Source organism: Medicago truncatula, chromosome 6 (genome assembly GCF_003473485.1).
Source record: "Medicago truncatula cultivar Jemalong A17 chromosome 6, MtrunA17r5.0-ANR, whole genome shotgun sequence".
NCBI lineage: Eukaryota > Viridiplantae > Streptophyta > Magnoliopsida > Fabales > Fabaceae > Medicago > Medicago truncatula.
In genome coordinates this window covers 11,110,585-11,134,691 of record NC_053047.1, presented here as the reverse complement: position 1 = coordinate 11,134,691, position 24,107 = coordinate 11,110,585, and the positions used below count along the sequence as shown (strand labels likewise).

The 24,107-nt window shown below is 34.4% G+C and overlaps 3 protein-coding genes across 3 annotated transcripts; all 3 read left to right on the top strand.

Annotated features, from left to right (window-relative positions):
* Positions 1-666: 666 nt before the first annotated feature.
* Positions 667-2,880, top strand: LOC25495908 (exocyst complex component EXO70B1). The gene is made up of 2 exons (XM_024786380.1): positions 667-1,162; positions 1,295-2,880. The coding sequence occupies exons 1-2, from the start codon at positions 667-669 to the stop codon at positions 2,878-2,880; spliced, it is 2,082 nt and encodes a 693-aa protein (XP_024642148.1).
* A 3,174-nt stretch (positions 2,881-6,054) lies between these two features.
* LOC25495906 (cysteine-rich and transmembrane domain-containing protein WIH2) lies at positions 6,055-7,924 on the top strand. Its single transcript, XM_013596165.3, has 3 exons — positions 6,055-6,257; positions 6,332-6,614; positions 7,566-7,924. The coding sequence occupies exons 1-3, from the start codon at positions 6,236-6,238 to the stop codon at positions 7,618-7,620; spliced, it is 360 nt and encodes a 119-aa protein (XP_013451619.1). The 5' UTR covers positions 6,055-6,235; the 3' UTR covers positions 7,621-7,924.
* A 1,759-nt stretch (positions 7,925-9,683) lies between these two features.
* Positions 9,684-19,528, top strand: LOC25495905 (long chain base biosynthesis protein 2a). The gene is made up of 12 exons (XM_013596164.3): positions 9,684-9,999; positions 10,285-10,350; positions 13,748-13,836; positions 14,026-14,171; positions 14,272-14,396; positions 14,483-14,576; positions 15,211-15,374; positions 15,652-15,813; positions 17,764-17,890; positions 18,020-18,186; positions 18,295-18,402; positions 19,064-19,528. Exons 1-12 carry the CDS (start codon positions 9,874-9,876, stop codon positions 19,160-19,162), a joined length of 1,473 nt encoding a protein of 490 aa, XP_013451618.1. The 5' UTR covers positions 9,684-9,873; the 3' UTR covers positions 19,163-19,528.
* The last annotated feature ends 4,579 nt before the right edge of the window (positions 19,529-24,107 follow it).

Here is a 24,107-nt window from a genome sequence, read left to right as displayed (position 1 = left end):
ACGTTAAAACTCTTTGGTGAGAAGCTTTTCCGTTCACTATGGTCATATCCGGCTTGAAAAGTAAATCTATATATTTGTACGTAGATGATATCGACTCAAGCCATAAAAGTACACATGATAAATTAAATTACGTAAAAACAACGATATTGTAATGTTTGTTGTTTCCTTTCTTGAAAACCATTTCAAATATTTATTTGAATAAATTTTCAAATCATACTTTTATTATAAAATTTAAGAATATTTTGTACAAAAAATATATATTCTAGTATGCCTAAATAAGATGCATCACACAAAAATATTGTTTTAAAAAATTAATTGGTCTTTTGATAGATTTGTCTCATTGGTAAATCTATAAATGGCATGCATACTTTTTTGGTTGGAGCTTTATGTCCATTCGTTTCTCTTTTTCCCTCTTCCTCAAACAATGACTAGACAAATCTTAACCTCTAATAATCCTTGTAAAAGAGAGAGTATAGAAAAATTAATAGATAACAACCGTAGAAACAAAAATAGAACACAAAAGAAAACAAATAAAAAATAAAAGAAAAACATAGTGGACAATTCTACAATGTTGTCTTGGCTTTAAACATTGTGAAACTCATTTTTTACCATTTTTTGTTTTCTTTGAGTTGGGAAACCATAACCATATTCATAACTACCATAACCATGGAGAAGAATATTGACGATCATTCAAACACTTTCCCTCACAAAGATGAGGAAAACAACACCAATGCTAATAACACCCCTCATTCGTTGTCGCCAAAAACCGAAGAAAACGCTAAAGAGGCAAAATCGGATGGTGAGAATGAAAAGGCTAATGATTTAGATCATGTTAAGGGAGAGCCCGAAGAGGGAGATAAGGAGGAGAAGGAGAATGAAGATGTTCTAACATTCGAGGTTACACCAGAGACTCCACCTCCAAACCTGGAGAAGGTTTCAGAAGACATTGATCAATTTCTTGCTACTCCACATGAGAACAATAACAACAATGTCAGTGATAACGAAGAGAAGATTCCTGAATTTGTTGACAAGTTTCTGGATCTCGTGGAAGAGAAAATGGCGAGGTATAAGTCTTGTGAAAAAAAGTGGGGTGAGACTGTGGAGGAAGATTCATCTTTCTTGGAAGACGTGAATCGTGTTTCAAAGCTAATGAAATTGTTGAGCATAATGCTCACAGAGTTTCAATCTAGAGAAGAAAAAGAAGAAGAAAAAGAAGGAGAAGAAGAAAAGAAAGGAGAAGAAGAAAACGAGAAAGAGAAAGAAAAAGAAAAAGAAAAAGAAAAAGAATTACAAGAGAAACATGCAAAAAAGGATAATTCAATATTGTTTAACCGCGTGGATGCGATTCAACAACGAGCAATGTCGTATTTGGAGGAAGAGTTCCATTTGTTAATGGAAGAATCTAGAGTCGAAAATAAACCGGAACCCAATGGTGCCCATGACTCGAAAGGGAAAAATGTGGCAACACCAGAGTCATCAGAAAATGAACCAATAGAGACTCCTATGGATTTCCCGGGTTTTAAAGATGAGGCCATTACAAATTTGAACAAAATAGCGCGTGAAATGTTATTTGCAGGTTACGATTCAGAGTGTTGTCATGTGTACATTGTTTCTAGAAAGCACAGTTTTGGCGATGGTTTGCACAAGCTTGGGTATGAAAGGATCAGCATCGACGAGGTCCAAAGAATGCAATGGGAATCACTTGAAAGAGAGATTCCAACATGGATTAACACATTTAAAGAATGTGCCACTGTGTGGTTCCCCGGAGAAAGGAAGCTTGTTGCTTCAATTTTCTCTGAGGATCCATCGATGGCAGACACACTCTACACCAACCTGACGCGTGTAGTGGTGTTTCAGCTTCTCAATTTTGCTGAAAGTGTCGCGATGGCAAAACGCGCTGCGGAGAAGCTCTTTAAGTCTCTAGACATGTACGAGACTTTAAGAGATACAATTCCAAACTTGGAAAAACTCTTCCCAAAGGACATTGTCGATGAAATCAAAGCTGAAATGACATCAGCCAAGAATCGACTCGGAGAGGTTGCGGTGTTAATATTTTGCGAACTCGAAAACTCAATAAAAAATGATAATGGAAAAACCCCAGTTGCGGGGGGCGCAATTCATCCGCTAACTCGCTACATAATTAACTATCTACGACTCTCATGTGAGTATAAAGACACATTGGAAGAAGTGTTTCGCGAACATTCAAAAATTGAACGTTCAGATTCAACAAGTAGGCCACGTTATGAAAACGAAAATCAACATTCAAACGAGAAGGAAAATGAGTCACCTTTCACAGGACAATTGACACGTGTAATGGAATTACTGGACACAAATCTTGAAGGAAAAGCTAAGTTGTACAAAGAAGTACCATTAAGTTGCATCTTTATGATGAACAATGGAAGGTACATTGTTCAAAAAATAAAATCTTCAACTGAATTTTATCAAGTGATGGGTGAAACATGGTATCGTAAGAGATCAACAGAGCTGAGAACTTACCACAAAAACTATCAAATAGAAACATGGGGAAAGATATTAAATTGTTTAAGTCCAAAAGGACTAAATGATAATAACGGGAAGGTTCCAAAGCCAGCATTGAAGGAAAGGTTCAAGACTTTCAATACATTGTTTGATGAGATACATAAGACACAAAGCACTTGGGTTATGCATGATGAACAACTTAAATCTGAGCTAAGAGTTTCAATATCATCTCTTGTGATTCCTGCTTATAGATCATTTTTGGGGAGGTTTTCACAATATTTGGATCCAGGTAGACAAACAGAGAAGTATATTAAGTTTCAAGCTGAAGATATAGAGACTTACATTGATGAGTTATTTGATGGGAATCCTAACCATGGCACCATGGCAAGGAGGAGAGCATAAAATTAAATTAACAAGCGCATGTGTGTGTGCACTTTAAAATTTGTATCTATGACATTAGGTAGGTTCTGCATGCATGTGTTATACTATGACTACAAGCTTTATTTTCTTTTGATCATTGTCATTTCTTATTATTAATTGTTGTAATTGTAAAACAAATTAAACTAAAAGGGTGGGGGAATTATGGTCCTCTAGATGTAATTTACTTATGTATGTAATTTATTTAGGACAAGTTCCTCTCTTGTATTCAATCACTTCACATTTATTATAACTTTTCCTTTGAATTCTCTATTGAGTTTTTGTCAAGCTTATAATTAATTCATTTATTTTGGGTAGATACTCACTCATTTGCAATTACAATTGTTTTTTATTTCACCATTCTCATTTATGGATCCATTAACTCATTTATATTGGGTAGATACTCACTCATTCTTGTTTGCCTGTAATATCTTTTGAGTCAAGTATAAGAAAAAAAATATAAATTTTTAAGTTCGAGGGGAATTTTGCATATAAGTGCAAAACTTCAGGGTGGTATTTGCAAAACATCATGTTGACTAACAGAAGAATTTGACGGAGGGGGTAAATTGATTAACTTTGTGCAATTTCAGAGGGGTAATTGAAGTTTTGTTAATTTCAGGAGAGTAATCGACGAAACTTACAATTTCAGGGGGATAATTGCCTATTTACTCCTATTTTTATTCACGACTGAACTTTTTATTTTTTGAAAGAAAGTGGAAAAAAGTTCAAATTACCACATTTTATAAAGATTTAGGGTTCAGGGGTTAGTTATAGGGAAGGTGTTAGCACCCTAAATATCCATAGTATTCTATGGGAATCTCTTGATCTTATTCATTTTTCGTGCTATAACTTGCTTGCTTTAAAAGAATGGAATCAAAGTGATTAAAAGAAAAGGAACATTTTTTATGATTTGGAAGGACGAATGTCCTTTGCCTACGTACCCGTGAGGGATCAAATCCTCGTAGTTCAGGTAAAAATTGTCGTTTGATTTGTTTTGTGTATTTTTTTATTAATTTTGAAAAAAAGAGTTTTAAAGTGAAAAGCCAAATGGCAAAATAAAATTGGTTTGTATTTTTTCAATATATAAAAGCATAAATAAATAAATAAAAGGACACATGCATGATTCTTCTCATTTATATTTACATCGGAGCAGATGTATCTGATGATGACCATTGTGGGTTCCGAGCAGTTGCTGTCCTACGTAACTTGACTGTTGATGATCACCAAATAGTCCGGTACAACCTTTACAAAGAGCTTGTCGGTGTAGAAAATGCCCGCTAATGATGATAGGCGGTATAAAGAGGTCTCAGACGCTCTATCCTACGACAGTATTGGGAATGCACCACGGGATAAATGGATGACCATGCCGAATATGAGTTTCCTCATCGCACAAAAATTCAACCAAACGGTTGTTGTGTTGTCCATTGGGAAATCAGAAACCTATTTCCCTCTGTGTGGTCACCGCCGCCGCCATGTATCGATCCGTTGATGTGTCTGACGTGACATATGTGAATGAAAACCATTTTATGGCATTGGATTTGAAGGATGATTGTCTGATTCCTTCCACTTCCGCTCTATGGAGACGATACCATCGAGAAGATGCAGACACCTGGCCAGATAGATATGCCAGCCGGATGGCAGATTATAATGAGCTAAGTCGGGCGGCGAGTGTAGCGGTGATAGAAGATGACGAATAATTGTACATTATTGAAAATCTTGATCCCGATGAGAGGGTTGGTCCTGGTCCTGGTGTGAAGGTTGAAGTGGATGATAGTCTCATTGATCTTTCAGCGCCATAGATTAGATATATATATCATCAATGAAATGTGTAATGATATAAATTCAACTTTTTTTTTTTGTTGGTATAATGATATATATAATCATTTTTTGATATAATATTTAAGTTAATTGTCTTTTATACATAAATATGTAATGATTTATTGAAAAACAATGATAAAAACCACAATGACATGCAAATCTGTTTCAGTTCTATGTACTGGATTATGTAATCCGGACGTGTTGAGATTATATAATTCGGATAGTACCGATGGTAATTTTGGAAAAAAAATAGGGCACGTGAGAAAAGTAAAACTCAATTAATAATTCCAAAAGAAATGATCAATTATTACACGGTGAAAACTCAAATGACCCTTATTTACAAGAGAGATGATAGGTGAACATCCATAGGTGGCAACATACCATTGTACACCTCCTACATGTCAATAATAAATAATAAACAATGCCAGCTCAAAAAAATTAAAGGAAAAAAAAGAAAAAGAATTTGAAAGCTCTCAGTCTCTCTCTTCCTTCAACCCCGTTTCTCCTTTCTCCCTCATTAGATACCATCACCGGCCACACCACCACCGACGACGGCGCACTTCTTTTCCGGCGACGGTGATGGAAACGACACTCTCCCTTCCTTTCGTTCAGATCTGGGCTACGTCGCTCCCTCCACCTTCCTCCTCCGCGAAACTGTTTATCTCCGTCGCTCCCTCCTCTGTTCTTCTCTCACATCACCACCACGTCGTCACTGGTCTTCTCTCTCCCGCTTCTCTCTTCTCTTAACACTACGCCGTCATCAGACTACCGACCTTCTTTCGTTGTCCTCTCTCCTACAGATTCACGGGTCACCGTCTCATCGGAATGGATCTGCCGTTTTGGATCTCGTCGGTTTCTGACCAGACCATTTTGAATCTCACCGGTGTCACTGTTACCGTCGCGAATCATGGCGTCGTCACCTTGCCATTCTGATTTGCTTAATCTTGTTTATGTTCTGGATTGCCCTTTATTTGGAGTTGAGAATGGGAGATCAGAAACAGGGAGGGAGGAGGAAGAGAGGGTTTGTGGCTAGTCACCCACCGTGACAGAAGGCATCGGAAGGGAGAAGGAGGAGAGGAACAAATAATTGAGGGAAAGTTTCAGAGAGAGAGAATGGTCCGAGGAGTAAATGAATTAAAAAATAAAAAAATAAAAAAGTGTATAAATTTACTAAACTATCCCTGCCACTAGGGAGCGTGTATGAGTGGTACAAGGAAAATGGTGTACATGTATCTTTACTCTATTTACCATCATCATTTGCATTATTATATCTTTCTTGTTAGTAATTTTCAACAGGTAGGCACGGGTATTATGCTATGCTGGTACTTAACAATTAAGAAACTTACTCATATCTCTCTTTCCTTCTTTCGTTGTCATCTTGTCACCAATAATAGTAGGTCCCACAGTTACTTCCACATTCACTTCTTCAACCTTGTGTTATTCTGCAATAAATAACAGCTCTTTCACTTCTCGAAACCACGCACGCTCGTAGAAGAGAAAAACTTTCTCAAAATCCAATCCAATGAGTAATTATCCTCCACCAGGTACTTCAATTTCTCTTTCATTTCATCAAAAATTGATATGAAATTCAATTTCATCTAAATTTGAATTTTGTTAGGGTTTGGATCTCCATACCCACCACCACCAGGACCACCGCCTCATCAACATCACGAAGGCTACCCTCCGCCGGGTTATCCAGGAGGCTTTCCACCACCACCACCGCCACCGCATCACCACCACCACCACGGTCCGCCGCATGATTCCTATCAAGGGTATTTTGATAACGGATACCCACCACCTCCTCCTGCTCCGCCTCAGTACCACAACTACCAGCATGTTGATCATCATCACCATCATGGTCACCATGGTGATCCTGGTTGTTGTTCCTTCCTCCGTGGATGGTATGTGTTTTTCTTTTACTTCACTCTTTTATGTTCTTTTGTATATCAACACCAAAATCACTAGACACAACATACGAACTAAGCAGTAAACATGAAGATGTTCCAATAGACTGTGTATGAGATAAGACTTGAATTGAATACTAAACATGCTGCTTGTTTATTCTGTCGTATGCAAATAGGCATAGTTGAGAAATAAAAGGATGAGCCTATCAGCTTTCACTTAGACAGTTGAGTCCAATATTTGATGCATAAATACTTTTTGTTTTGGTTTTTATTGTCCTCCTAATTTTGGTGAGATTATTAGGCAAGGTGCACAAGCACAACTAAGTTATGTGTTGGACCTAATCAACCAGCAGTTGATTCAACACTCACTTTGAATGTAAGATGCAACATAGCAATTACTTGTGTCAACTGTCAGATATACAGCTAAAGAACTATACATCTTAATATAATTGTATATATGCTCTTTACTTACAAGCTCACTACATTCAGTCCTGAGGCGAACACATTAACGATTGAATCCTTAGTTAAATTTATCAATCCTGGACCCAACTTAGTTACATTTTCGGCTTGGATTGGTAATTGGATTTTATGCCCCTGCTCTTCATAATATGTGAAACTCTCCAATCAGCCTTTATGACACACTATGCAGCACTAACATTTCATATTAAAGGCGCGTCTGGTGTCCAACACCAACACGACACCGACAACGTGGTTACTTTTAATTATTCTATTTTCTCAAATTATTACTGGTGTCATGTCCAATGTCCGTGTTTGTGTCAGTACTTCATAGATGACTCATCATTAAACAAGGAAATACCTTTATTCAGCTTCAGTCATCAACTTTTCTGTTACAATTTAAAAACTGCAAGAAATGTCTTGCTTCTCTCCAGTTTGTGTTTATGGTTTTAATTGGAGAATAAGATTGAGAATCCTTCATTTACACTGCAGCTTGGCTGCGCTTTGTTGCTGCTGTGTACTAGAAGAATGCTGTTGCCTTTTCTGATAAGCATGCCAAAAAAAGGAAGTTGCTTCTGTCCTTTGGAACACTTGGTTATGTCCCTATGTAGAAATGTTGCTCCAATTCTTGATATTTTAGTACTGTGAGATATGGTAAGTGTTTGGTCATAGTTGTTACTTGTTCTTCTCCAGCTACGTACAAATGTTGGTCTGTACACAAGTTATGTCATGTGGTTTATGTGAATCTATTTGTACGAGTACTATATTGGAAATTGTAAACCATTTCTTATATGGTTTAACAGATGATGATATGGTTAATAAAATAATGTTACATATTGTTTTCTTCTTTATATATCATCTCTTACTATTGAAGTAGTTTTAACTCCCATGCTATAAGCATATTTAACATTTTCATATTTAATGAAATCAAACAAGTAATATTTTACTTATTCAACAATTTAGTTAATCTTTTTGTTAAAATTTTATTTGCTCTTTTTTTTGTTGTCTTTTATCTCTTAAATATAATCCAAATTTTAATTTTGACGAGTGCTTGGACATCACAACTGTAATTGCGACCATATCGATTGCAAATTAGATCTGCGCATTTTGCTTTCGTATACAGGTTCATAGTCATTGCTGCATTGTAACTTCTGATAGAAGGCATGTGCGTTGTGACAGAAAACAATGTTTGACATTGACCCACGTGATTACATTAAATTTATTCATATTTTAAAATCGACGTTGACTTGTCAATGTTATTGTCATGTATGGTGTCCGTGTCTAGGTTAATGTTTCGTAGGTCTTAGCGTAGACAAATTTACAACTCTTACCAGATGGGTCTAAGAAGGGTAGATGGGTTTAGGAAGGGTAGATGTACGCTACCCTTACTCATGCTAGCAGTATTTGAAAAATTGATTAGAACTCGCTTATGTTATTTTGCAAAGCGGTTCTACATGGAATAGTCATTGATACGTGACATGTGTGGTTTAGTTAAATGCAATTGTTGGAAGCGAAAGAGACAGGGTCTGTTTGGATTGAGTTTATTTTGAGCTTATAAGAAAGAGCTAATGTAAGTAATTAAGTTTTTATGTTAATTCATAAGATCTTACTAACGAAATTTATTTGTATATTCATAAGTTGTTTTTTCATAAACTACCTTAACAAACTTACAAATAATACATTAATGCATTTATTTGCATAAGCTGCTTTACATAAGCTCTAAAATAAGTCAATTTAAACGAGCCCAAAAATGATCCAAAACGTGCTTATTCTCAAATGGATGAAAGGTAAAAAAAACTCAAGATGAAAAGAATCACTCAATAAAATATCATCGCCCTTTCACACTTTCACTTTCTTACACTCATTTCTTTGTTTAAGTCAATCATGCAAAGGTATCATAAGATTCAGTTTTCTCCCGACAATTTTTCTGCGATCCAAATTAATCTCTGATAAAAAAATAATTTTAAAATTAATCTTTAACATTTTAATGCCGAGACAAATCAATTCCAACTCATTAAAAAGATGGTCTAATTTATTCATAATATAAAAATGTCAAAAAACTAATTTGATATTTTTGGTTAACACTAAATTGAGTTGCTAGAAATTGTGTCTATACTCTAAAATAAATGTTGGCAACTTTTTTCCGGGTGATATAAATAGTTATCGAAAACTCTCACTTATAAGTAAAGTAGTTAGGAGTTTGAACTCTCCAATCACAATATCCAACTTAACTATTTTGATATTTTCGTCAAATGAACTAGATTTGGAGAATTGTTATCATCTTTTTATCTCACATGATCACATGAATGAAATTAGAAACCAAAGTAAATTATTTCAAATCAATCAATTGATCTTAATTGGTTAATGAACTCCATCAATAATAAACCGTTGATGAAAACCGATTATTAATTGAAATATTTTTAAAACTCCACGCACATTTCGATCAAATTTCATATTAACAAAGTCCCTTTCGCGCCGGCGAAGATTAACACAAAAAAAAAATGAAGTGAGTCTTTTTTTTGAATAAAAAATGAAGTGAGTCTTTGATTGAGCCACCAAGTTGGACTTTTTTATTTGATTGTTGTATATATTCAATTCAATTCAACGGTCCCATTTGAATCATCTCCAACCAAACACAACCCATTCATTTTCATATTTTACTTTCTCTCTCTAAAATCTTCTTCACCCCTTCCCTTCTTTCTAGAGAGAGAAAGCGAGAGACTCCGCTCTCGAACCAACGCGATTCGGGTTCGGATCTCCGATCCCTCACCACCGCCTCGAACCACCGCCGGCGGCGAAGATGATAGCAATACCGTATCTCACTGCACTCACAACCTATTTCAGTTACGGTTTGCTATTCGCTTTCGGTCAATTCCGTGATTTCTTCCGAAAAATCTTCGACTGGTGCAGTTCCAATAATCTTCAGGTTCCTTCAATTCTCACTTTATTTTTTCCATTTTTTTTTTCCGAGTTTTATTGGTTATGCATTTATTTAGATTAAACTGAATAAGCGTGTTCTTCATGTAGTTTCAATTCAGAGGTTTTTTTTTCCTTTCTTTTAGATTTTGATTGTTTATGTACTTAGATTGAACTGAATAAGCGTGTTCTTCATGTAGATTCAACTCAGATTTTTTTTTTTTTGAATTTTTTCTTTCGATTTTGATTGTTTATGTATTTAGTTAGATTGAACTGAATAAACGTGTTTTTGCAGGGTTATGCACCGATCTGTTTAGGTCTTGAAGATTTTTATATTCGTCGATTATATCTTCGGATTCAGGTAACAGTTATTTTCAACTGCAAATCATTTATTTATTTATTTTTTGATTCGATTTAGAGTGTTTTGCATAGTAGAGATGAGGATTTGCGTTGGATGTGTGTTAAGACTAGACGAAATAGAATTAGAAATGACAAGAGCGAGAGTTGGGGTAGCACTTATAGTAGAAAAGACGTAGAAACTAGACTTAGGTGGTTTGAGCATGTAGAAAGAAGACCTGTGGTTTCTGCATTAAGGAGAGTATCAAATGGAGGGGAGTCAAATCACTAGAGGTAGAAGAAAACCTAGAAAAACTATAAGAGAAACCATTAAGAAGGATCTAGAGATTAATGAGTTGGAGAAAGACATGGTTTTTGATAGAACACTTTGGCGTTGTTTGATTTATGTAGCCGGCCCCACTTAGTGGGATCCGGCTTGGTGGTTGTTGTTGTTTAGAGCATGTTGTGAACTAATTGATACATGATAGAACTAGGTCTGATTGGATAAACAACTTAATTACGCCTTTATAGTGTAAACGATTAACATATAAGTGTTTATCTATACGTTATTTCAATAATAAAAAGATGTTTGGAAACACCTTATTTGCAGTTTATAGCATAAGCACTTATCATGATAAGTGTGTATGTACAACTATTTCTATAACAAAGATAAAATGAAGTTAAATTGTTACATGATGGAACTAGGCTGCGTTTAGATAAACAACTTGATTAACTGTTCTAGCATATGAGATTATCATATAAATACTTATGTATAAGCTATTTCTATAATAAAAGATGGAATTGTTTGGAAAAAAGAGCTTATTTGCAGATTATAGCATAAAAGCTTATGTATAATCTATTTTTATAGTAAAAGATAAAATGAAGTTATTTTCGTATAAGCTATAAGCTGTTTTTTAAGTTATCTTAGAGGATTTATAAAAATAAACTGAAAACAGCTTATGAACATGTCATAAGGTGTTTTGATAAGTTCTCCCAAACAGATTCAGAAAACTTAATGCCAGTATAGATAAGCTCAAATTAGCAAGTCAAGTCAAAGTTTTTTCATATAAAATATAAGCCGTTTTAATAAGCTATTTTGGAGAGCTTATAAAAATAAGCTGAACACAACTTACGGACATGTCATAAGTTGTTTCCATAAGCTCTCCCAAATAGTTCACAAATGCTTATATCAACAGATATGCTTAAGCAAGCCAATCCAAATGTGCATAAAGGTAGATATAATCTGGCTATGATATGGTTTTCTAATATCTGGGTAGTATGGAAAAGTAAAAATGCTATGGTTTTTTAATACTTAGAAAGGTTTTGATTGGGAGAAGATTGTGGAGGAGACATAAATCCTATCTTGGAAACTCCATAGCACCAAATCAAGAGGATTCATTTATGCAATGAATCAGTGGCTTGAAAACCCTTTGAGCTGTTTGGGGATAGTAATTAAGCGATGAGTAGTTGTCCGGAGATGAGATTAAATTGTGTCAACATTGCAGAAGTTGACGTGTTTGAACCTGGAGGCTGGCATAGGTAGATCTATTTTGCCAAAATATGATGCTGCGTATCAGTATGTCTGCAGGGTTTAGATCAGCTCAAAGTCCGAGCTATTGTTTAATTGCTGTGTGTGTTCTCTGTAGCGGGTGCATACCAGCTTCGGATCAAAGTGCAGGGCTGTGTTTAACATTTTTTATCCTCTCCCCAACATAGAATATGGAACATATCATCTATTGATCAAGGAGTAGTGTCTCACCTCTCGAGCACTAGTGAAATCTTTATATTACTCCTCTGGACATTTACATACTCAGCTTCTGTGGGATTGGTCAGTGGTTTCCCGTCATAGCTTTGATTTGTTTTTTAAGTAGTTTTGGCTTAGAGGCTGAATGTTTAAACCGAAACCTGCAAATTATGCAGTATGTGGTGCTATGCATTATTATGGGGCGGCTGAATTTGTCATGGGAGCTGGTCAGGATACGTCTATGTACAGTATTGGTTATACGTTGCTAGTTTTGGCGCCCTGTTGTGTGGGGATCTTAAGTTAGTTTTACCGTTTAATTACAATTTTTTTTTTCTGCTTTATCCCATCATTTGGGTTTCAGCTCTAGATTGTATTGGTGTGCATTCATGCACTTCTGTGCTTGTTCATTCTTTATAGAAGTTCATTTTACCTTTAAAAAAAATCAACGTGTATATATATAGAAAAAAGAAGAGTACATTTCCTTGGATTTTATTTGTTATGCCAAATACTACTAGTCTTGAAAGGTGTTTTTGGAAATGTTTCCATACATTTTCTTATATGGTTAATAAATAGAACAAATTTCTTACAAAATGATTAATTTACACAGTTGTGTTTCAATTTTTTGGGGGAGAAATTGTACATTAACATTTAGATCAATTTATTTGATTGGAAGGATATTTGATTTCATCAGAAGTTAAATAAGCATGAAGCATGTGTTTGTGAAGATCTATGATGAATTCAGGATCTGGACCTTTTCTTTTAATTGGGAAATTATTCTTCTATTACTTCTATTTGAGATGCATTTGCCTTTCATAATAGATGTTTTGTGTATTTTTGAAAAAGAGCAAAAAAGTACTCAGATTGTAACTCAAACCAGTTAGGAATAACATTGCACTGAAATGTTGACATACAACAATCCCCTTTATTCAAGGATGCGGTTAAACCACCATCTAAGATGGTAAACCATAAAAAGGATTTAACCCTAAACAAATTTAACCCATAAAATAAATTGTCAAGACTCAAAATTTTGCAACGTTCTCTATTTTTTTTTTTTTGAATGGCAACGTTCTCATTCTACAAAGGAACTGCCTCTGATATCAATAAAACATTCCCGGGTAGCCTCACTAGGTCGATGCAAATCCTTGCAGTTCTAATGCAAGGTTGACTAAGAGCTTTGACTAAAGAAAGAGATCCTTATTTGGATCTAAGCATGTCACAACGCGAGACAAAAAACATTGTTTAATTTTTGTATTTAATTATTATTTGCTGAAGGGTAGTTGTTAGCTCTTTTTTCCAATGCATCCCTCCAAAGTCTATACCTTACTCCAAGCTTGTCATAGGTAACTGGGCTTAACATTCCATTCATTGCACCTTTATTCATTTTTTCTTGTTGACCAACCACTAGCCATAGATCCTCATTTAAATCTGAAGTATGGAAATATCATCACAATATTAGAAGTTTTATCTTTTATATGTATTTGTTTAACCAAGAGGTTTGACTCAAGCGGTTAATAGCTTCAGCTAAGGTTGAATCATTCGGAGTTTGATCCTTAATTAGAACCATTCTTATTCACATTGTACATACTTATGGTTGAACATTAGATTAGTTATATGTTTTTGTTTTAGCTGGTTATTTTCTACATATGGTATATTTTTTTATGTTTTGAATTTTTGGCAGGACTGTTTTGGGAGACCAATATCAAGTGCTCCTGATGCTTGGTTTGATGTAGTCGAACGCTACTCCAATGACAATAACAAGACACTAAAGTATAATATTCTTTTCAAATTTTTAGGCCTATAATTATGCATTTTTTAATTATTTTGTGTGTTGGGAGTGGGGAACTATCTGATTTCTAAAATGTATAAAATTTCCACTGTAATTTGACTTCTTTTTAGAGATTTAACATCAGAAATTTATGTGAAGCATATTTGTCATACTGTCTTGTCTTGATGCAGACGAACCAGTAAAGTAAGTCGATGTCTTAACTTGGGATCATATAACTATCTTGGTTTTGCTGCGGCTGATGAATACTGTACTCCTCGAGTGATTGATACATTGAAGAAGTATTCTCCAAGCACTTGCAGTACCCGGGTGGATGGAGGTAGGTGTTGTTGGTTTGTGTTTTAGCCATTGAAACAAACTTGTTTGTTTGTTGATGCATGTGTCTTATCAAATTTATCCAAATGTGGATTCTACAATAGGCACGACCGCACTTCACAATGAATTGGAGGAGTGTGTTGCTAGTTTTGTTAAAAAGCCAGCTGCTTTGGTTTTTGGAATGGGCTATGTGACAAACTCTGCTATTCTTCCGGTCTTGATGGGGAAGGTTGGTAACATTTGGTAATTTTTTTCCCTGTTGATAGATTAGATGCTAATACTGCGTGATTATTCATTGATCTAATACTTTTACAGGGAAGTTTGATTATTAGTGATTCACTGAACCACAACTCAATTGTTAATGGTGCGCGGGGATCAGGAGCAACTATTCGTGTTTTTCAACACAACGGTGAGTTCCTTTGCTGGTTACCAGAATAAGTTTTATCAGTTAGTTATCGAGTGGTCATCTTTTCGATTTTCACATGCTTTATTAAAAAGAGGGTCAAATATTAGTATGTTAATGATATTTTAAGGTCTCAACAGTGTCATATCATCAAAAAATGCCATGCAGCACTTGCCACGTAAACTTCCGTTAGACATGTCTCACTAAAATTGGTATCACAATATGTGGGGGAAGGAAATTTGAAGGAAATTTTTGTAGGCACTAAAATTGAAAGTTGGTATATACATAGGGACGACAATCATATTTAGCCCTAAAAAGGAAAGTTTTCATTTCAATAGATTGGTTGTAGATGATGGTGGCAGGTATTTTGCATCAAATTATTTTGTTGCTAAATATGTATAGTATAGTCAAATTTCACACAATGACTTCGTTTCTGCAGGGGAATAAAATTAAGATGAAGGAAAGAGTAACTGAACTGACATTTGATTAGTTATGTATATATGTATTTTGAATGCTTGGTGTGCGTGATGTACTTTGCTGCCTGTTGGATTGTGTTTTTTCAGTTTTTCTGTCTGTTGGTGTTGATATGATGTTGCTCATAGCACTTCTCTTCATTTTCTCCTTGGTTATCTACTTGCAGTGCCATCACATCTAGAAGAAGTGTTACGAGAACAAATTGCTGAGGGACAGCCAAGAACACATAGGCCCTGGAAGAAGATAATGGTTATTGTGGAGGGGATATACAGCATGGAAGGAGAGCTTTGTAAACTTCCCGAGGTCATAGCTATATGCAAAAAATATAAGGTTGGTTAATATATTAGCTCTAAAACACTACTTATTCCCGCATGCATTTTTCCTTTTCTTTTTCTTTCTCCATTTTTTGAGTGTTCAAATTGAGTTCAAAATTCATAGCTTGTGAAAAGTCTATACAAGTGATGTTTCCTGATTTTTTTTTTTTTTTTAAATGAACTGTTGTAACTTGTAACCTGTAATTGGATTTTTTTTCGTTACCTTCTTACTATCAGGTTTTCTTTTGCCATTTTACTTTGGTTTATTTCTGAATTCTTCCATATCTTTATAGGCATATACATATTTGGATGAAGCACACAGCATTGGAGCTGTGGGCAAGACAGGAAGGGGTGTTTGTGAGCTCTTGGGTGTGGATACTGCTGATATTGATATTATGATGGGGACATTCACCAAATCATTTGGATCATGTGGAGGTTATATTGCAGGATCTAAGGTATGTACATTTAAATATTAGGCACCAATTTTACTAATTGAGTAATAAGTTACTAAAATATGCTGGAATATCAACTATAGTACCATACTATATTCTCCTTTCGGTTAAAAATCTGGAATAGGTTACAAATTGCATTGTGTATGAAGAGATATGGTATGGGAGGGAATTTAGAAATGTTAGTTTCTTATAGGTAGCTGGACTGAAACATATAGGTTAGAGAGAACTATACAAGGTAATTCAATATTGCTGAAATATCTGTACTGTATTCACATCTGCACTGATAATTGAACAATTAATGTGTCTATATTTTGTCTCTTTTGTGGATGGATATTCTCCCTTAATATTTTGTAGCCCTGCAAGTCCCTTGCCAATCATCTCCAAAATGGCTATCAATTTTGCAATCTTGCCATCAAAGTTGCAGAATAACAATCTTTTGTCCTAGCCATATGTAGAAACTGTTGATCATAGAAGGGACAGAGTGGATCAGGGCTGGTGAAAGGGCTTAGGAAGGAAAATGAATATGGCAGAGGGAAGAATGCATAGACCTGTGTTGGGAATTGGGATAGAACAATCATAGATCAGATGTAATTTTACACAAATAAATATAAACATTTTATTTAATATATATTGCTGAATGCCCTCACCCATATCTCCATGTTTGAAATTATGACCCGTGTAATCGGTAAGGGCCTCAGTGAGGCTATTTTCTGTTAACATCCTAATAAGAGTTAGTTTAGTTAAGTAATAAGGAAATACGGCATCTTTCCTATAGATAAAAGGGAGCCTTAGAGAGTGATCTATGTTGTCACTTGTATAGGCATGTGATCATTTAGGCAATTGGGAGAGTCTAGTCTCTCGAATACTCTTGGAATAGTCTCTGATTAATAATATCAGTTGGTTCCATCAATTTGTGTATTGTATTGTAGGTCCTAGGACCCATACAACATATCCTTACCTAGGAAATGTAACAGACGCACACACACACCCTCTCAAGGAATACCTTGATTCTCTTGCTCAATTTCATCCTTCACAGTTTTCTTCTGTTTTTTGGCATTAGATAGTGATGTAGTTATGTTGTTGTTAAATAAGTTGTTAGTTAGTTCATTAGTCAATGGGTATGTTGAGGGATAGTTAGCCCAATAAGGCATGCTGCTAATAAATAGAGAGAAGTGATTAGAGAGGGCACAATCTTGTCATTTGGGAGGATTAGGGCCTTTTGGCATTGGGAAGTAGGAAGACCCTTGAAGTGCTACTATTGTTTGTAATCAAAGGGAGTTCTTCCCTCATTTTCAGTATTGATATACCACTTGGTTCTATCACATCATCTTGAAAATTATCTTATAGATGTATGCTTTGACAATGCATTTTCAGAATTAAGACGATTATTGGTCTTTCTATCGTGGTGTATATACTGTTAGAGTTAACTATGATACTACCAGTTCTATTAATATCATTAAGAATCAAATACAAAATAAGAAATTGAACGATTGTTTAATTGCTTGTATTTTGAGATAGATTTTTTATGATCTTAAAAAGAGATTCGTTCAATCTTTCTCGAAAATAAAAATTCAGAACAATTATGATTTATATTTATGCTTTGAAAGATGATATATTACATTTTTTATGTTACAAATTTATATATATGAAATTTCCCGCACTATTTAATCTATGGATTAGTCGTCATTGTTTGAGAATTGAGACCTTAGTTTCATACGTTTCAGTTTCATACAGCTGAAGTAATGTAATATTGCTGAAATGCTGAATTAGTGTGCTCTTGTATCTACCTGTGGATTGCTTTTTGTTTCACCTTTATTGGATTTGTTTCATATTTGCCTCTACTAGTTTGCACTCGCCATAAAAAATTTATCATATCTAGCTATTAGGATAATCTTTTTTTTTGAGGGTTAATCTGAACTCTGTTTCTTATGTAACTCTTGGATTTACTTTCAGGAGCTTATTGAATATTTGAAGTACACTTGCCCTGCACATCTTTATGCAACTTCAATTTCACCCCCAGCTGCACAACAAATAATATCTTCCATTAAAGTTATTCTTGGCGAAGATGGTTCAAGTCGAGGTTTGGCTGACTCTTTATCTGCTCTTTGCATCGCATGTGTTGTTGATTGGCTTTTTTACTTTGCATCAATCCAAAATAACATTTATAAACTCTGTATACTTGGGATTGAATTAAATTGTTTTTGTGTAGGTGCCCAGAAACTTGCAAAAATTCGAGAAAATAGTAACTTTTTCAGGTCAGAACTGCAGAAGATGGGATTTGAGGTTCTTGGAGATAATGATTCTCCTGTAATGCCAATCATGCTTTATAACCCAGCCAAAATCCCTGCCTTCTCAAGGGAGTGCCTCAGGCAGAATGTGAGCGCATCAACATTTTACCATTTATGCTCCTTGTTGATGCCCTACATCACGGGCATGGATAAACTTTTCAGTTATTGTTAACAATTTTTGTTTGTACTTTTTTAGGTTGCTGTTGTGACTGTTGCATTTCCAGCAACCCCATTGCTACTGGCCAGAGCACGTATATGCATATCAGCTTCTCATTCAAGGGAAGACCTTACCAAGGCCTTGCAGGTGTGTATTTTGAATCTCATTTCATTATTTGTTGTATTTTTCGTAAATACATTATAATTATAAATACAGCTTTGTGCTGTCTCATTAGACACAGAAAATTAAAACTCAACAGTTGTTTTCTTAAAACACATAATTTAGTTGCTGTCACTTGTAAGTAGGCAGGCTTAGAATTTTTGTGCAATATTGTTGCAATATGTTTACAGTTGCTAAGAAAGTGAATATTTTCTATTCTACCCCTGGTAGATTGTACTACCTAATTATAAGCCCCCTTTAGAAAAAAAAAAATTTGTCCCTAAATATTACTAGATGCATTTATTTTTTCTTTCAAAAATATATTTTTTATTAATACTATTAGTCTGTCTTTGGAGATGAAAAATCAATATTGGACACTTCTATACACTAAGGATAATCTAGTAATAGTCAATTAGTCATACTCAAAGCGTACACTTTAATTATATCACAAACTTTTCTTAATATATATGCGAAAAATTCCAAGGAGCTTATAAACAGGGATGGAAGTAGTATCAGATATAAAATCAAGAGTTAATAAATATCTAGTCTTTTTCGTTTGTGCCAATATTCTTGCAGGATGTCTTTTTGAGTTCTCGCTTCCACAAATATTTATATGGTAACTTGCTGAGTTTGTGCTCTCCTTTCGTAGGTTATTAGCAGTGTAGGTGATCTAATTGGCATAAAATACTTCCCTGCTGAACCAACGAAGCAACAACAACAAGATGGTAAAACTGTGAAGTTCGAGTGAGATAGTCAAATAAGAAAGAAAGAGGAATACGAAGATTATTGAAGGATAGAGCTGTAGTTATTGTAAGGCATTTTTTAATCCATGGTGATTTCAAACTAACTGGCATGTATAAATTTGTTGCCATCTTCAAAAGTGAGGTCTTGGATTAAAGCATCGGATCCGTATAATCTTTTGTTTTCGGATACAAGTCATGTTCAAGGGGGAAGTCTGTCTCGATTTACTTATTTTTCCCAGTCATTAGATGATGTGTATAGTTGCAGTTTGATTACTATTTATTTTGAAACTGACTATTGTTTGCAATTATAATCAGATTGTAAAATTGAATTTTAATAAAAAAAGTTTAGCATCTTATATTGTTTGAAATTATATGCCGGATACAAAGCTCATGAACAATGATTCTCTCTACCTTTAATGGCGAAAAGTTGCTTACTTTTCTTCCAATCTTTCTTATCTTTTTTATTTTACATACTGTGTTTCAGGTGGGGTTTAATTTGGGAAAGGCTGGTTTTTTCCCACCATGGGAAAGTTAGTTTTTGACCATTAGATTAAATAGGGAACACAATGTTATTATGGTCTCTCAGCACTAGATCTTTTCCACATCATCTTCCACCACCACCCTTCTCCCCCTACATTTGTGTATTTTCCTCTTGAAGCAAAGCAACCTTTAACCATAATAATTGTGGCTTCTACCGTAACAGTTACACGATCTCACACCTCCATTTTTCTTTAATTCCACACTTATACAATACCATTAGACTTATATGTGGTTTCTATATCAATATTAAAAAGAATCATCTTTTACCTTAGTCTTCATCCTTATACTCACAAAATCCATAACCTTTTGGTTTCCTAGTTTCTCTATCCAGAACATATGACTGTTAATCTTTTTCATCATTATTTTCATCTTAATACAAAACATCTAGCTACTAATTAACCAAAATAACTCATTTTTCAAACAGTATATGAGATCTTTGGAAGCATCAGCTGCGGCAATTGGGAAGAAAGAGTGGGGAACAAGTGGATCCATGAAGGAACATGGAACATGGAATACAAATGAACAAATCCAGTAGTATAATCGAACATGGTGAAAAATCAAATCCAAAACCATAAAATAAGAGAGAGATAAGAATTTAAAAAAACCCAAAACCATATCAATCTTTGATCAAATAATATAATTATCACAAAATGTAGAAAGGGTGAGGGAGATCTATGTGTTAAAACATGATGGTAGTGGTGGTTATAATGGTACTCTTGGAAGAGAGAGAGGAGAGCAGGAGGAGTTAGAGGGAGAAAGTGAGAAATCGGTTATTGTAAGGTTGAAGAGAAAGGGAGAACAATATAGTATTGAGGGAGTATGATATGACTATATTTTTCATTTAATCTAATGGTTGAAACTTGCTTTCCCATGGTGGGAAAAAACTAGTCTTTCCCAAATTAAATGTCATCACTGTTTCGGTGGCATTTAGGGTGGGTAGAGGGAATACTTTCCCACCATGACAAAGTACCATTTTCAAGCATTGATATATTATTATTTTAAATGAATGGTTTAGATTCACTCAATTTTTTTCCCTGCAACCTCTTGGCAACTTTTTGTAACAGTGCATGTGACAAAAACAATGATCCAACAAGTAATTTTTTTTATTATAATTCAAGCTGGGCTCAATTTGCGCTTTATCAGATTTCGAGGATAACCTGAAACCCATTTTCACAAACCCACCTTGCAACCAATTGTCGCCCTCCTCCTCACCGCCGTCCCTTCCACTATAGCCGTCGTTATTCAGAGTTGCCGTCGTCAACCTTGAAACAGTTTTAAAGATGTATACATTTCTATGAAAAAAACCAATTTTCATTCCATTTTCTCAAAACTCTTCTTTACTCTCAAGATGATTGTGTTTCTTTTATTGCTAATATTAGCTAGGTTAAGATTTAGAAATGAATGGATCTTAGAGATATTAGAAAAGATAACTAGGAAAAATTATAACCTACTGAATGGATTTCGTTCCTGTAACCCATTTCATTTTCTTTTTCAACGTCAATGAAGTGATTTTTGCTTGTACCAGCTAGACAAATCCTCCATAGTATTTTGAATGATGGCGGCGATAACGGTGGTTATGGTTGGAAGACGGCGGCGTGCGGTGGTTATGGTTGTTAAGACCTGAAAAACATACAATAAATGGGGAAGAGATGATTGAACCTAGGAAATAAAATTACAACACATTTTGATATTGAGTTGTGCAAGATGAAACAATGATCTACAGTTTATGATGACTCTGTGAGGCTTTATTGTAGAAGAACAGTTGCTGAGTATGTTTTATAGAAATGAAAGAAACTAAGGGTGCTAACGTGAAAAAACAGAAGCATAGACCGGCTTAGGTGTAGAAGCAAGTCATTAAAATAAGATAATTAATTTTATTATTTTTTTAAGCTTGACCTGTTTTAATTGCCATCTCTCTAGTAAAATGAGACTTTCTTATGGTGGAAAAGAATTCCTCCTACCCACCCTACATGCCAGCCACTGTTTCATGTATAATGGTGCCATCAATCCAAATTATGAACTAAATTCATAGACCCAACTGACACAATGATAAAGGTGATGGATAAAATTTTACTAGCTGTACAAGTCTTTTCTAACAAGTTATTGTCACACACACATTTCACACTCAGTACCTCCCTCTGAATTTTCTGTTTCTTTCTCTATCCGGCTCTTTTTTTTTTCCACCTTTTTTCTTCTGCATTTATTTCTCTAAGTGGAGTCTACTCCCATAGCCTTTATTTCTCACGTAATTGAATTTTTCCTTGTACTGTTGCATTGAAATTAAATACAAGAGGTCTTTAAACATCTCATTGATCATTGATCATTATTTCATTATTATATTGCATTTTCTCCTCTTAAATACCCCTACCTACTTCATTTCTTCTTCCTTCAAACCCTTCACTCTCTCAGCCACCCTCATCACTTCTTAACATATTCTCTAACATTTCAAACCTACAGCAAAAAATGGCTCAAATTAACCTTGACCAATGGCCATTACCACCCATCACCACCGGCTTGATCAAGCATGGAAACGCATTGGCTTCTTCTAACTACTATAAGAACATTTTTGGAGCTGAAGTGTATCATGGGTATTATGGTTTTGGACCAAGAGTTTGCAATCGATACACCAAGAGCTGAAGAATATTATTATTGGCTTTTTTATATTTGAATCTGTCTTATGTGAACTAGATTGATATTTGATATTATGAACAATGTTAACCAATGTTGCTTTTCTCAGTTACTAACATTGTAAAAGAAAGTTTGAAAAAAATAATATTGTAAAAAAGAAACTCAAAAGAAAATGATATTCACACATTCTGTCAAAACAAAAGTGCCCTAGTAAATTTACTCAAAAAAGTGGCCTAGTAAATATAGTGTATTATTACGAGAATATCATACGTTCTTAGTAAAAAATAATTGCCATTTTAATTCATCATACAATGCAAGAGATTAGAGATATATGCCATTTCAATTTTTTATTTACGAGTCTGTCATTTCAATTTTTTAAAATAAATTTATTAATCTAATGTATAAAAAAATTCACATATTGTTTCATGTACATTTGTTTGCGTACTTGAAAAGTTAAACAAATTTAATTAATTTTTTTTATTAAACTAAATGTTATGGTCAATTGAACACTAGAACTAATGCATTGATACAGCAAATAAGTGCAGTACAGTGCGTCAGCACCATCAAACTTTATTGATTGTTTTTGTTGTGAACCAAAACTTTCTTGCTTTGAAAGATAGACGTTTATTGATTGATTGATTATTTGTTTACAAGTAATTAACGACTCAGTTTATATTATTGTGGGGTAGATATAACTTGTTAGCTAGATTATTTATTTTGAAAGATAGACGTTTTTATTCTAATGTCTTATTTTTCATACTTTATATCTCAATGCAAGGAGGTTCTGTGCAAGAAATATCAAATTTATCAACATAGTTATGCAAAATGTGACTAATTCCATTATCATAAATAAAAAATATTGTGACCAAAAAAAGAAATGTCATGAGCAGGTAGTTGTTTTTAAATGCCTTAACTACTTTTATATTTGATATTACTAGGAGAAGAAAAAAATAGGAAACAACTTAAACTAGATATTTAGGTCTAAAAACCAATTATAAAAAATATGTATAATTGTCTATGGGAAGATTAATGTTAGGTAGGTTTATTTTCACCAAGAAAAAAGTTTATAAAGAGAAACACATGTTCTCATTCATTTTATAATTTAATTACTTCCATATAAAGAAGAAAACTTGAAATAATTAAATCACACGAGATGGATACAATCCGTTTCCCATATATACAGCAACCCTAGTTTTTTCTCCTTTCTTTTTCCTTCTGTTTCTCCTCCAATTTTTTAACTAGCACAGCATCGATTGAGATATATATAAATCCTAAGAAGTAACCAAATGAAACAACCCCTCATCTCACACTTGTCTCCAGGTATGTTTTTATGATGATGATTAGGGTTTCAGAATATTGGTTTTTTATTTTTTCCTTTGTGACCATATATGTTTTCTTTCTCTATTTTTTTCATTTATCGCTCAACCTTCCAGCAAGAGAAGGTAAAGTCCTCTTCAAAATCATGAAATTCTTTCTTTATTATTTCATTAGATAGATACATTCTTTTTTTTCTCTCACTCTGCCTAGGTTGTTAAGCAAAAGCAAAATCATCAAATGGAAGAAAGACTACCAATGGAAGAAAGACTACAAATGGAAGAAGACGATTAAGAAGCCATCGAGGAAGAGAGTGTAAGTCCTCTCTTACTTTCTTGCTTAGTTTGTCTCTCTATTTATCTATTAATACATTTTTTGTGGAACTCCTCAAACCCTTGTTTTTGTAATTTTTGTAGTGAGGTTCACCAAATTCGTGTGGATGTTGCAAGCTACCCAGAATTTATGTAA